The sequence below is a fragment of the Gymnodraco acuticeps genome, unplaced genomic scaffold, assembly GCF_902827175.1.
Source record: "Gymnodraco acuticeps unplaced genomic scaffold, fGymAcu1.1, whole genome shotgun sequence".
Classification (NCBI taxonomy): Eukaryota; Metazoa; Chordata; class Actinopteri; order Perciformes; family Bathydraconidae; genus Gymnodraco; species Gymnodraco acuticeps.
Window position 1 is genome coordinate 276,863 of NW_022989840.1, and position 14,915 is coordinate 291,777.

The 14,915-nt window shown below is 41.3% G+C and overlaps 1 protein-coding gene across 1 annotated transcript; it reads right to left on the reverse strand.

The window, feature by feature from the left end:
- Positions 1–13,075: 13,075 nt before the first annotated feature.
- Positions 13,076–14,484, reverse strand: exosc6 (exosome component 6). The gene is made up of 2 exons (XM_034236184.1): positions 14,139–14,484; positions 13,076–13,762 (listed from the first exon to the last, which is right to left on the reverse strand). The coding sequence occupies exons 1-2, from the start codon at positions 14,465–14,467 to the stop codon at positions 13,216–13,218; spliced, it is 876 nt and encodes a 291-aa protein (XP_034092075.1). The 5' UTR covers positions 14,468–14,484; the 3' UTR covers positions 13,076–13,215.
- Between the last annotated feature and the right edge of the window lie 431 nt (positions 14,485–14,915).

Below are 14,915 nucleotides of genomic sequence, written 5' to 3' on the forward strand. Positions count from 1 at the left end.
ATAATATATGGCGCTGGTTTTCACCATTGACTGTATGGTTTTCGCGCAATACCTTTTGGGGTTTTACTGTATTATTAACCTGTTAAGCACTGAGCCTGTTTTTCAGGTCTCAGGCTCGAAAATGAAATTTCCAGAACAAATGACCATAACTACACTTCTAAAAGGGGGAAATTAATAATCTTTTGTCTCAAAGTAATGATAAACCTGTGAGTTGGATGTAGAAAAGTCAGAATCAATATAGATGTTTTTTATTTTAAAGAAAATTCAGATTGAACATAGTCAAACAACTAAATTATAGTGTCCGTCCAAAAAAAATAGTTTTTACTTACAGTGAAAATACCCTTGGATGATGGTAAGGTAGACTAAAAGCTTTAGGAATCCAAAGTGCAACATATAATAAGTACCCTGTATCAAGATTGATGCAAAACAAGTGACATTTGAGCTTTTTAGAGAGGTTTAGCAAAACAAACTCCACCTCTGAGGTGATTTGGGTGGAAATGGCCGTTTTTTACCGTTTCTCTGGAACCCATTGGTCTTTTTGACCGTTAGAGCCAATAGAATCGAAGGGGAATTTCCACATACATTCCACATATACACCTTACCATTAAGAAATGAGAGCTATGCGCACACAGTTTTGCATGAGAGCGAACCTATCTCTCGCTCTGACATCTGGAAACGGAAAAGCAGGTTTATTGCTTATGGATCATTTCAAAGGTGTCATCTCTCGCAAATTATGTTAGTTTAGTTAAGTGTTTTTGTCTTTGTCTAGTGATTTTCCCCTTTATTTTTGAATAGCAACCTTCCCTCTCGTTTCAGATACTCTGACCTCCCTTCCTTGTGTGTCTCCCACTCCTGTGATTGCCGACCCCCCCCCCCCCCCCCCCGATTGTTTCCACAATCCTTTGGTTATTCATACTCCTAGTGTTTTTCCTCATTGAAGTGATTTTGTTTTGTATACCACTGTAGTTGAGCCATGGTTTGAATGAACCTTTTTTTGTTAAAAACCTGTGTGAGTCGTGCATTTGCATACCTGCCAAGTGCCAACCCTATACCGATTTGGGCGGTAGACCGCTTTTGACATGTTTCTACCGCCTACCGACTTAGCTGGCTTTCCCTACCGATTTTCAATCTTCCCAAACTATAACAAATAAAAATGACACTCCATAGACACTGGACTCGACTTTTGGCGGACACCGTTTGCAGCGTGTCTGTGATCGCATCATACTGTAAACCAGTGGTCGCCAACCAGTCGAGTGTGGTGTCATTCAAGCTCGGCTCTGTGTGTGTGTGGCAATAGCGCATTTAGTGTGATAGAGAGAGGGAGAGAGGGAGAGAGGGAGAGAGGGAGAGAGGGAGAGAGGGAGAGAGGGAGAGAGGGAGAGAGGGAGAGAGGGAGAGAGGGAGAGAGGGAGAGAGGGAGAGAGAGGGACCGGTGCTAGCGGGGACCGGGATGTTAGCATCTGGTTAGCTAGCTGCACTAACGGACATAAGGAGCTGTTTCCACAACAAGCTGGAGGAGAGTCCTCTCCTGTCAGACTGAGGGGCTCAGGTGAGCTAAAGGACTCTCTGAGTGTTAAGAACGGTTTTGTCACAAATTATTCAAAAGATTATTTCCGCGGCACACCTTCATATGATCATTATAGTTATACAAACAATAAGAGAATAAATTAAAAACAGGTATGAAATACTATATGGCAGTAAAACAAGAATACAGTTTAAAAGGGGAGTGATTTGTAAAATATCCATGAAGAAAAAGAAAATCTGTTTACAGTTCTGTTTCATATGGGTGCTGAGAGAGGTATCCATAGATCTCTTAATGTTGCTCTCAAAGTGCACCAGATTGATGCTTTCAACTTCAATATTTTAAAAAAAATCTTCCCGGGGGCGCATCCCCCCGGACCCCCCTAGAGGAGGTGAGGTCCGCCCCCCACTCATAAAAAATAGCACTTTACCCCTGCCTATATGCCGTGAGCTGATTATGGAGCCTTCATTGTAACAGTAATACAGATGCAATTAGCCTATATAAAAGGCCTCAAATTGGAAGCACTGTCTGGGCCGTCTTTTTCACTCAATTCTGCAATAGGTAGATCTCGCCTTTCACCTAGGCCGAGGTCGGTGATCTTGGGCTTAAGAAGGTTGGTGACCACTGCTGTAAACAGTCCTCTGTGTTTCTGAAAGAGAAACAACGTGCAGACCGGGGGTAACGCTGCGGGAAACAGGGTCGGCTCTAGAACAAATCGAATGGGGGGGGCAATCATTTACCAAGGGGGGGCACACACTGCCGTCAACAACCAACACACAAACACCAATGCAACTTCAATTTAAAAAAACATGCTGTAAAGTCTATTGTCTTTCACACATATTGCAGGGTGTGCTATTGTATAGCGCACCTATGATTTGTGCATACATGCACGGTTGTGGCACAACCACCAAAACAGAAACATATGGACATAGGCCACCATATAAAAAGGGTGCAAATGTATTTAGTATCCTATCCATGTGAACATGTTTTAGGTGGGTGTGGACCTAACCTCCTCTAGGAGGGTCCGGGGGCATGCTCCCCCGGGAAGATTATTTTAAAAATATTGAAGTTAAATGCATCAATCTGGTGCACTTTGAGAGCAACATTAGGAGATCTATGGATAGTCTACATCTCTCAGCATCCATATGAAACAGAACTGTACACAGATTTACTTTTTCTTTATGGATATTTTACTAATCACTCCCCTTTTAAACTGTATTCTTGTGTTACTGTCCTATAGTATTTCATACCCGTTTTTCATTTATTCTCTTATTTTTTTAATAACTATAGGCTAATGATCATATAAATGTGTTCCTCACAAATACTTGTTTACATAAATGGTGACCAAACCGTTTGAGACCCACTGAGATAATTTACACTAAAGTGAACTATCTAAACACTGAGAGAGTCCTTACCTCACTGAGCTGAGGTTATACGATCCTCTCAGTCTGACAGGAGAGGACTCTCCTCCACCTTGGTGTAGAAACAGCTCTTTATATCCGTTAGCATAGCTAGCTAACCAGATGCTAACAACAACATTCCACGTTACCGCTCGCGCACTCACAAAATGCGATCGTGCCACACACACACAGAGCCGAGCTTGAATGAAACACAGAGACCCAGAAGTAGGCTACTTGTACTGTACTGTATATCATATTATTTCCAATGCTTTACTGTATAATCAGTGTAACAGATGAACAGATCGCCACCGGGCTTTCATCTAAACACACAGCCACGTAATGATAACAAAACAAAAGTTAGGAGTCATTGGTCAAGCAACACACCAATCAGAGAGCAGCAGTGAGCACACCTCAGGCTGTGTTTTATATTTGTATTCTTTATTTCTGACGTATTTCACACAAAAAACCTTTAGTGGAAACGTTTTGACTTATATGATTTAAAAAAAAAAAAACGGCAGAGTGGCAAGGCTTGCCCACCCTGCGTTGGGGGGGCACAGTGACTCATTTGGGGGGGCATGGCCCGCGAATGACCCCCCATGACGCCGACCCTGGCGGGAAAGCAGAGCCATATAATAGAAGAGTTACGACATCTCCGTTCACTCCAATGGACCAGTTTTTTACAGCAATGGCGGATCGTGGAGCCTCTCAATAGTTCCCCGGAAGTTAGGGAACTATTGAGAGGATCTGTGGCTAGCAGTCTATGGTTGCAGCATAATAGACCGTTCATGATGGACTTTTGAAGGTAAGAAGACGTTTAAAGATTTATATTGCGGATATTATCAGAACATCTGAATCAAATTAACTACACATGTGTATTAAGTAAGGGATAATGTGCAGCAACGCGGTCATTATGGGGAAAAGAACACCGACAGGCTGATCAGGAGCCCGACGCGAAGCGGATGGATCTAGATAGGCATGAAGGTGTTATTTTCCCCATAATGACCAAGTTGCTGCACATTATCCCGCTTATTACATGGCCACATTCTCAACAAAGTAACATTATGAATCCCAATATTAATTGAAATGCTTTTATGGATTTAGAAAATTATTTTATTGATTTAAAAAATAGTTGTATTGATTTAAATTGACATGCATCCGCTAAGAAAAATAGTCCGTTGTTACTGTTTGAACTAACGTAGCAACGGCAGGAAGTGCTTCGATAGCGTTTTTGAGGAGCTTTTTGATTACAGATTTGAAAACATCGCTGCTTGCTTTAAAAGTAGCACAATTCATTAAGTCAAACCTTGGAAAATATCTAGATATCCCTGCCCTAATGCCAAAGGAACTGCACACTGAATATGTGTCGCCGTTTGATGTCTATGTCTGGACCGCTGCGTAAAAAGGAGGGTTTCTGCCCGTTACTTCTCCGCTGTTTTCTTGTCCCTCTTGTCTTTTTCTTTTCTTCACTGGGGACTCATCAGCCACTAACCATTACTCCAAATTACTGTGCTCTCCAAATATATTAAAATTAATGTTAAAATCCTCCATGTTGCTATCACACGACAGCGGAAAACTAAAGACAATCAGACAGTTTGCTTGCTTTTCAAACTGTTACATTTGAAAAACAGTTAGAGCGTCTCTTGTCAGTTTGAAAAGCCAACGGTAGGAACTGCTTGCGTTTTTGAGGAGCTTTTTGATTACAGATTTGAAAACATCGCTCCTTGCTTTAAAAGTAGCACAATTCATTATGTAAAACCTTGGAAAGTATCTAGATATCCCTGCCCTAATGCCAAAGTAACTGGCAACTGAATATGTGTCGCCGTTTGATGTCTCTGTCTGGACCGCTGCGTAAAAAGGAGGGTTTCTGCCCCGTTAATTCTGCGCTGTTTTTCATGTCCCAGTTCGAAAAGCAAACTGCATGCCCAACGGTATACAGTTAAATCGATCGGACTTCTTTCTGAAGATGTGAGCGTCCTTAACAACGGTCAATAAGTGCTTGACAGCGGTCTGTCTGTTCGGTATTAACAACGTGTCACGTGTTCTGAATTGACCAATCAGAATCGAGTATTCAACTAAACCATGTAATAAAGGATGTTAATGGATTATCCCTTCAATCAGTATATTTAACGTTTACAGATAACAGATTAGGCTAGGATACCGGATAAAGTTAGCAACACACGTTAACCACGAACAGCCTATTAATCCGTTCTCCTAATGTTATTTCCTCCAACGTTGTGTAATTAGAGAAAAGGGGCTTCTTAACGTGCTTTTATCCGGGGTGGACGGAGTTACATATCAGTTAAATATAACATTGGGGCGTGTGATTGTAGTGGGTGGAGGTGGTGAAATGAGGATATCCATCTTGGAGTTCAAGCTAGTATAATATAGTTAACGTTACACAATAATAAGGAGAGCTATTTTTGTGATACATCGCTATTGATATGGATTTAGAGTGGATATTTGAGACTTCTAAACAGTAAACAAAAACATAACTTTTGGGTGAGTGTTTTTAGCAGAGTCATATTATGTCTTTGTGATTCTGTTGATTATTACCTGTCTGTATTATGTTGCAGCTCAGCTGATTTTGGATTGATGGCAAAGGGAGAGGGACATAAGTGAGAGTGAAAACACATGGTACGTTTAAAATAGGTCAGCAATTTCCCATCCTATAGGTTGCTAGATGTATCTAACCCTTTCTCCTGTCTCCCTCTTTCAGCACAAGAACCCCAGGGGTATTCAATGGAGCCTGAAGACCTGCAATGAAACCCTCACCCTGCACCTGAGTCTCAACTCCCAGAGCTTTGCAAGCCTCTCCCTGTTCCTTATTTTTATTAAACAGACGTTAAGCTTCCCAATGGTGTGGTCTTTGTTTTGTGAAAAATATGATTACCTCACATATGTTGTTGCTGTTGTTGTCTTTTGTGATAGTTAAATTGCTCCTGCTGACTTGAGCCAGACATTATTTCCTCCTCTCTGTGTCATTGGGGAAACTTTACATTTGTACTCCTTTCTCTGAGCGATTGGAGCATCCCCAGGCAGCACAGCAAACCATGGGGAGACTATATGTCAGGACTACACGGAGGAAAAGTCACAGACAAACTGCATGCATGCTATTCAATGTTTATTGAATTCCATTTATTTACTGTCAGTTGACAATCATTGATAGGCACCTGTCGGTCTCCTGTCCTTTCTGAAAGTCATAAAGAAGACATTATTCATTTAGATTACTTATGTCCTCAATTACCAGGGGATTACTGAAACCACCATGAATTAAAGAAATTGTAGAAATGAATCTAATCTGAATTTTGAAACCTTCCTTCCCTCCCTCTAAATATATCAAACATTAGGAAGTGATGCCCCTGACTACCATTCAAGTTTAAAAAGATAATATTTATTTTAAACAATTCAAAGCAATAAACAACAGCAACAGGCTCTTTAACCAAGGCAACGTTAGCCTAACATGTATATGTTAACAGGTAAGATCAACACACTCTCACTCCCTAAGCATCCAGGAGCGACGTTTGGTCAGTGTCCGTGGCGTCCAGTTGTGACGCTCCTAGGCTCCTTCAGCGTCATAAAGGGACGCAAATAGCGTTCAACTGATTGCAATGTATTCCCATCTGCGGCGGGATTTGACGCTCATGGAAGCACGGCATTCGTTTGTGTCGGCTGCCCTTAAAGGCAATGTGAGCGTCCATTCCCATTGGATAACGGAGAATTGTACACCCGGAAGTAAGTATTCCTCTTACTGTCGATTGATTTTACAGTGATATCTGCACTACTCATTGACTGAAAAACACCAGATTATCCTTGATAATTACACAACATTGATTGGTTTAAATTGGGTGCAATGCTTTTGTATTTTTCCCCTTCGATTTCGGAGTAAAGGATGGCAGAAGACACTACACTACCCAGAATCCCCAGCTATTGTTTGGACTACACCATGTGCTCTGTTTGACAAACCCCGTTTTTTTCACTATTCATTCCAATGGCTGACGTCTATGTCACGTGATCTTCAAATTTCTCCCTGCAGAAAAAGAAAACATGGCCGAACTTCGTTTTATTCTCGGTGGAAAATGCCAATTGTAAAGTTAGTTTGGCCATTAAAATGCGTTTTGATGTCATTTGATGCGAGAAATATGAGTTGTTATTTCAGATTATGTGTGCAGTGGAGTCCATGATCTTTAGTTTGCTAGTTATTACGAAGAGTACTTCAGGAAATCGCGACGTTTTCATTGTTACCAAGGTGGTTGCTAGGGACGCTGCTATCGATATTATTTCTGTTATGTTGTGGTGTTATGGTGTTAATGGTGTTATCTTTATTGCTACCCCCTTCCCCGTCAACGTATAGTGTTGGTCCACAGCGCAAACATATTAGTTTAACAAAATCCGCATCTAAAGATAGCCTACGTTATTTTCCCCTGTGCAATTTCAGTCTCACATCTCACAGCACATCGTCATTAACAAATACCGGAAACAGACCGAAAACTTTTTTAAAAATAAAATAATACTTTATTCCGAGTGTGCTTGCTTTTCTCTTTGAAAATCATCACATAACGGCATTGTAATACACGGTTCGGCTGCATTAAATATTACATATCTGCCGTAGTTCTGTATTTATAGAGCCCTGATGAGAAGACTTATAGACAAACATGAGGAACTGAAAACGTGACGTGGATCTTAAATATATCAGCCATTAAACAACATCTTACATTTCTTTTCACACAATACGTCTCCTTGCAGTATCAACACTAATTCGGCTGACTTTTATATTTGATCCAATTGGTAGATAGGCTGTAGTTACACCATAAAGGTGCACAGCTGATATAAAGGGACACCTAGTGGTTAAAGCATGTTATTGAATTTCATTATTTTTATTATTAGATATTAATAGGATCCCTATAAAGTATATTCATTACTCGTTATTCTCTACTAATAGTTAATTAAAGACTGTATGTAATGACTATTTTGCACATCCCTTTCAAGATTTTCTAAGGTTTATTGACATATCATATAGGCCTACACAACTATGGTGTAGTTCTGCATTGAATGAAAAACTTGGGTCGCAGGTTCCTCAATAGTGCATTACAAGACATCTATCAATATTTGTGCATACCTCCAGCAATGTTAACTATGTTGAAGCACTTATTTTAACTGATATTATACATAATGTATTATACTCTTATAAGATGTATGTAGATATTTCCTCTCCGGCCTTGTCAGGTATTGAACAATCAATAAATAAAGAACACAGAATTGTTAAATATAAAACACAGAATTTGTGTGATTATACTAAATGATTTACAAATAAACACCACTGCATATTTACAACTGTTACACATGCTGATGTAACGCAAATGTTCCAACTTGGGGTCAATAAAGTATATCTTATTTTAAGCTGATCGATGGCTACTGCCATATTTGCAAAATTTGCCTCTGAACCTTGACAAGTGCATGTTTCAGGCTTATCAATTAATGTAATGTTATCAATTAACAACAGGGGTCACAAACATAAGACCAGCTGTTAAATAAAGCTCTTCTGACCTTAGCTGGCATGTGTGTATATATATTAATGCTGCCCATTATGGGCACAAGCAATTTTCACCCATTTATTAATTATATGTTTTAAATTTGAGTGTTTCCTATCCCCTGAACCTCCAGGGATGTACACAGTTTAATACTGGCAACTTCTTATTATGGGAAATACGAAAACGTCTTTTAAAACTACAACTCCCAGTAGAGACGTGCCATAGATAGAGAACATGTTGCGAAACAGAATAGCCAGCATGTGTAGTTCTGGGGATGGGGTGGGGGAGGGGGGGACGCGGTGGACCCGTTCAAATCCAGTTTTGGACAGTCTGCCGTGCATGGTTCCATCCCATTTCAAGTGCTGTTCGAGAATCGGCGTAACCCTCGGAGCACACTCTCCAATCACAGAGCTTGAGGACTATCACGGGGTTTGTCAAACAGAGCACATGGTGTAGTCCAAACGATAGCTGGGGATTCTGGGTAGTGTAGTGTCTTCTGCCATCCTTTACTCAGAAAAAACATTTGTTTCTCCGAATCGAAGGGGAAAAATACAAAATTATTGCACACAATTTAAACCAATCAATGTTGTGTAATTAACAAGGATAATCTGGTGTTTTTCAGTCGATGAGTAGTGCAGATATCACTGTAAAATCAATCGACAGTAAGAGGAATACTTACTTCCGGGTGTACAATTATCCGTTATCCAATGGGAATGGACGCTCACATTGCCTTTAAGGGCAGCCGACACAAACGAATATCGTGCTTCCATGAGCGTCAAATCCCGCCGCAGATGGGAATACATTGCAATCAATTGAAAGCTATTTGCGTCCCTTTATGACCCTGAAGGAGCCTAGGAGCGTCACAACTGGACGCCACGGACACTGACCAAACGTCGCTCCTGGACGCTTAGGGAGTGAGAGTGTGTTGGCTGCACAGGCTCTCTGCCTCGCTCAATCTCTCTCTCTCTCCCTTTCTCTCCATCGCTCAACCTCACTCCACCTCTCCACCCTGTGTGCGCTCAAGTTTGCCTGCGTGCTTGCCCAAGTTGGCACAGCGTTACAAATGTGCCACAAAACCAACCAATGGATATAAGACCGTCAACAGCCTTATGGCAACCTAAAACCCCTCTCTTTCAACAATTCACGAGCGCCTCCCTCCCCCCCCCCCCCCCCCCCCCCCCCGTTGACAAATCGCGAGCATCTAACAGCCCCCCCCATTGACAATTCAGATTTCCCGGGAAATGTAAGTGTCGTGGTGGGCCCGCCCTGGTAAATCAAACGCCCGCCCAGAGATGTATGTCTGCCGCCGGGTCGTCATCTCATAATTCAGAGAGCTCAGGGTGAGGGCCGAATTCACCATATACAGTGGGGCAAAAAAGTATTTAGTCAGCCACCCATTGTGCAAGTTCTCCCACTTAAAAGATGAGAGAGGCCTGTAATTTTCATCCTAGGTATACCTCAACTATGAGAGACAAAATGAGAAAAACAAATCCAGAAAATCACATTGTCTGATTTTTGAAGATTTTATTTGCAAATTATGTTGGAAAATAAGTATTTGGTCAATAACAAAAGTTCATCTCAATACTTTGTTATATACCCTTTGTTGGCAATGACAGAGGTCAAACGTTTTCTGTAAGTCTTCACAAGGTTTTCACACACTGTTGCTGGTATTTTTGGCCCATTCCTCCATGCAGATCTCCTCTAGAGCAGTGATGTTTTGGGGCTGTCGCTGGGCAACACAGACTTTCAACTCCCTCCAAAGATGTTCTATGGGGTTGAGATCTGGAGACTGGCTAGGCCACTCCAGGACCTTGAAATGCTTCTTACGAAGCCACTCCTTCGTTGCCCGGGCGGTGTGTTTGGGATCATTGTCATGCTGAAAGACCCAGCCACGTTTCATCTTCAATGCCCTTGCTGATGGAAGGAGGTTGTCACTCAAAATCTCACGATACATGGCCCCATTCATTCTTTCCTTTACACGGATCAGTCGTCCTGGTCCCTTTGCAGAAAAACAGCCCCAAAGCATGATGTTACCACCCCCATGTTTCACAGTATTGTGTTCTTTGGATGCAACTCAGCATTCTTTCTCCTCCAAACACGTCTAGTTGAGTTTTTACCAAAAAGTTCTATTTTGGTTTCATCTGACCATATGACATTCTCCCAATCCTCTTCTGGATCATCTAAATGCTCTCTAGCAAACTTCAGACGGGCCTGGACATGTACTGGCTTAAGCAGGGGGACACGTCTGGCACTGCAGGATTTGAGTCCCTGGCGGCGTAGTGTGTTACTGATGGTAGTCTTTGTTACTTTGGTCCCAGCTCTCTGCAGGTCATTGACCTGTGTGGTTCTGGGATTTTTGCTCACCGTTCTTGTGATCATTTTGACCCCACGGGGTGAGATCTTACGTGGAGCCCCAGATCGAGGGAGATTATCAGTGGTCTTGTATGTCTTCCATTTTCTAATAATTGCTCCCACAGTTGATTTCTTCACACCAAGCTGCTTACCTATTGCAGATTCAGTCTTCCCAGCCTGGTGCAGGTCTACAATTTTGTTTCTGGTGTCCTTTGACAGCTCTTTGGTCTTGGTCATAGTGGAGTTTGGAGTGTGACTGTTTGAGGTTGTGGACAGGTGTCTTTTATACTGATAACGAGTTCAAACAAGTGCCATTAATACAGTTAACGTGTGGAGGACAGAGGAGGCTCTTAAAGAAGAAGTTACAGGTCTGTGAGAGCCAGAAATCTTGTTTGTTTGTAGGTGACCAAATACTTATTTTACAGAGGAATTTACCAATTAATTCATTAAACATCCTACAATGTGATTTCCTGGATTCTTTCCCTCATATTTGAAGTGTACCTAGGATGAAAATTACAGGCCTCTCATCTTTTTAAGTGGGAGAACTTGCACAATTGGTGGCTGACTAAATACTTTTTTTTCCCACTGTACATTGTGTATATCCCCCCAATATTCAGATACGCTCAAAATGAAGGCAATGCAATGTATATCCATTAACCTCTGGAGGCAGTTCATCTATAATTTACTTCTTGGAAAACTAGGGTATCTTAGATGTCTTATCAACTATAGATCCACTTCATACTGCACTTCATCCCAAAACTGTTGAAACTGAGATTGACAAAGGGTCTTCTCACAATCTGCTGAAGCTCGCAAAGCTACATGTCTTGCAATCAATGACCCAAATTAGTTTAATCTTGTGTGTGTATGACTTTTGGAAAACTATTCCAAGCACCAACATGTTTTCGTGTGCCTTGTTTAATCTTTTTCGGAGTCATGCATATTTGATATATTTTGTTGTTTGTTGCTTATACAGCTTTTACTGCAGCAATTCCATCATTTTATTTATAACTATTCTCAAGTAAAGTTCACGCCTTCACTTTGAGATAGTATGTTACTCAAAATGCCTGTATTCCACACTCAACCAAAAAAAGGCAAAGTGGTAAAACCAACCAGACTATAAAAAACACTGAGCCTATTGTGTGCAAGAACAAGTGTAACATGTCAATGATTGGCTATGTTACTCTAAAATAGTGAAATACTGTTCTAGTGTTTAAGACTATTAGCTGTGTAGAGACAGTATCTTTGCATTTTGGAATTTAGAGTTGGTATTTCATGAACAAACAGTTGTTTTAAACAGTAAACGATTTGTAGTGTGATACAGGTGTGTTGCTGTGTTAAGAGTTTGGAAAAAAGTGTCTCAAAGCTCAACTAATATGCTATATTTGAACAATATATTATAGGGCCATATCTATACAAAACATGTCTCTGTGTTTTGCTCAAAATACCAAACAGATCACCCATCGTAGCCTCATACCCCTCTATTCAGAATCAGCCCTGTTACAAAAGTGCTGATTCTGGGTCCGTAGCTTTAAATGAGAAGAGAAAGATTTTTAGCACAAAACCAGCTAAACACTGCCGTGATTAAACGCCATATTATGTTCCAAACCACATCAAGGATTATTTCTGAAATAGTATGGAGCTCAAACGCTTTCTCTTTTGCAGGTTTACCACAAGGTGAGTACCTTTTTATATCCTGGTTTTTTACACATATTCTCTCCAGTACAGCGTTAGCGTTAAGTTGGGTAATCTCTATTGATATAAGATAGATAAGATATTCTACAGTCATATCAATTTAGTTTTGACAAACAACAGGTTCCATTCTAGCTGCAGTGTCATGTTTTAAAATCAATGTAATTTTGTTCCAGATGGAACAGGTTTAAGCCCAACCCGCCGGCAAAGCTAAAGGCAGACCAACTGCTCCACTGAGCAGGATACCTTTGGCTGACTTAGTCCATCTGTGATTTAGATGTGAAAGGTTCAGGCCCTACATCCAGGACATGGATAAACCATACACTCCAGCATGTGCACTTCACACTACATATTAGCTCACTACTCCCTCACTGTGAGTGGGACCCAGGTACTTCTCAACAAAAACAGGCTTGTTTAATATCCTGTCTCCAAAATGGTGTAACCCATTGATATCAGGACAGCAGAAAGCCTACACATATTTTGTCGCAGATTGAAAACCGTCTGTTCGACTGCACCTTGGTCAATAATAATAATAGAAATAAAAAACCTAAACAATTAATTCAGAAACTGCAGACTATACCGTATAAATGTATCATTAAATAGTTTAATAAGAAAACAGTCTTTTAATCTTTTTGTAAGAACATAATATCAAACAGAAACAAAGGTTGTGTTGTGAATGTAAGAACTGCACATTGTAAAGCTATGCTATTGGTTATTGAGTCTTTCAGCTCTCTGATGGCGGGGGGGCAGCTCGGCGCACAGCCTTGGTCAGGGCTTGTTGGATGACAGGGTACAGTTTATAGCATCCCTCGATGCAGGTCCGGACCCCAGCTGTCAGAGTCTCTTCATTCATTTCTCCATCTGACTGCAGCCCAGAAATCTGGTTCAGGCTAGGGAGGAAAGCTACAGTCAGACCACCCTGGTTCTCACTGCTGACTGAGCTGCAGCTGTTTTCCTCCATGTAAGAAGGATCGACAACATAAGAGGCGCCATTCTGACGTATGGAACAACCAAGCACCAGATCATACATTTCGATTCCTGCATCTGCAAGAGCGAGGGAAGCGCATGTGACAGCATGGGCCAGAACTGAGCCGCTGTTCTCAAGAACCATCACATTAACCTCAATCTGAGAGCGGGGATATTTATGGAGGCACACGGCTGGCTGCAGACTCTCATGTAGCATCAGGGAGAGGTCCTTGTCCTGGCTTCCCTGAATCCAGGAGCCCCTCTCCAGGCAGGAAAATGGAGCGAAACGCATGTCAGTAGTCAACCTGGATACACAGAAATAGTTTAGCTGTCTTCATAAAGTCTTTCTATATTATTTATTACAGATACATGACATTGGTGTCTCCTCGAATGCATGATGAAGAGATGCTGATACTGACATAAAAGTATGAAGCAAAATGGCTTAAAAAAACAAAACCGATATAGGCTACCCAATCTACTCTCTGCTATTCATTTTGCACTTTTAACTTCTGTTGAACACTTAAATTGTCTATCTTAAGTTTATTATTAGCTACTTTTTACTGCTTATTTATTCAGGCCGGATGTGTAAGTCACAAGATATCGTTTTAACATAAGCGTTTAACTTGCTGTAGAGCAATACCCGAGTCAAAGCATTAATTGATTAATGAAATCAGGACATACTTTCCACATTTCATATCGGTCTCGTCTTTCCGCTCCATTTCTCTGGGGCCGTAAACGCAGCACATCAACTTGGTGTTTCCAGCCTCGATGTACGCGGAGCCTTTAGCCTGGCTCACTAGCCCGCAGCGCACAAACACCGGCCGGACGTCTACCTGGTCCCGCTGCCGACCGTCCGCTCTGCGCCCGTGCGAGGGGAGAACGGCCACATGCTTACACAAAAACAGAGTCGGACTTTGAGAAACTTCTGGGCCGCGTACACGTTTGGTGTCAGTCGGCATGGTGGTGCAGAGAAAAGGAAATGTGACGGCGTGTGGAAAACAGTCCGGCATAAAAACAGTCCCCCGAAACAAAGCAAGCGGAGAAATGATTCCGCGTGGCATAATGAAACACTGAGAAAATATTAAGTCACAGACTTATCTTAGATATAGGCAAAAACAGTTGTATAATCAACACTTTCATTGTAATTATTGCAACACTTTTCATTGTAATTATTGAGCATGTGTGATATTTGTCATGGTGATCTGGCCTAAACATCCACATTACTTTCCAAAACGATTACATATTGTTACTGGTGGGAAACAACTAAATGTGTAATGTCATCCGTCTCATTTAACCCTTGTATGGTATTCGGGTCTGTGGAACGGTTTTCATTATTTAGGTAAAGAAAAATGACATGACAAATTATTTTTTCAAACTCACACTCAATGGCCATGGCTCATTTTCTGTGAAGAACATACAGAACACATTTTCAATGACCACCCACTGTACAACCCCCCC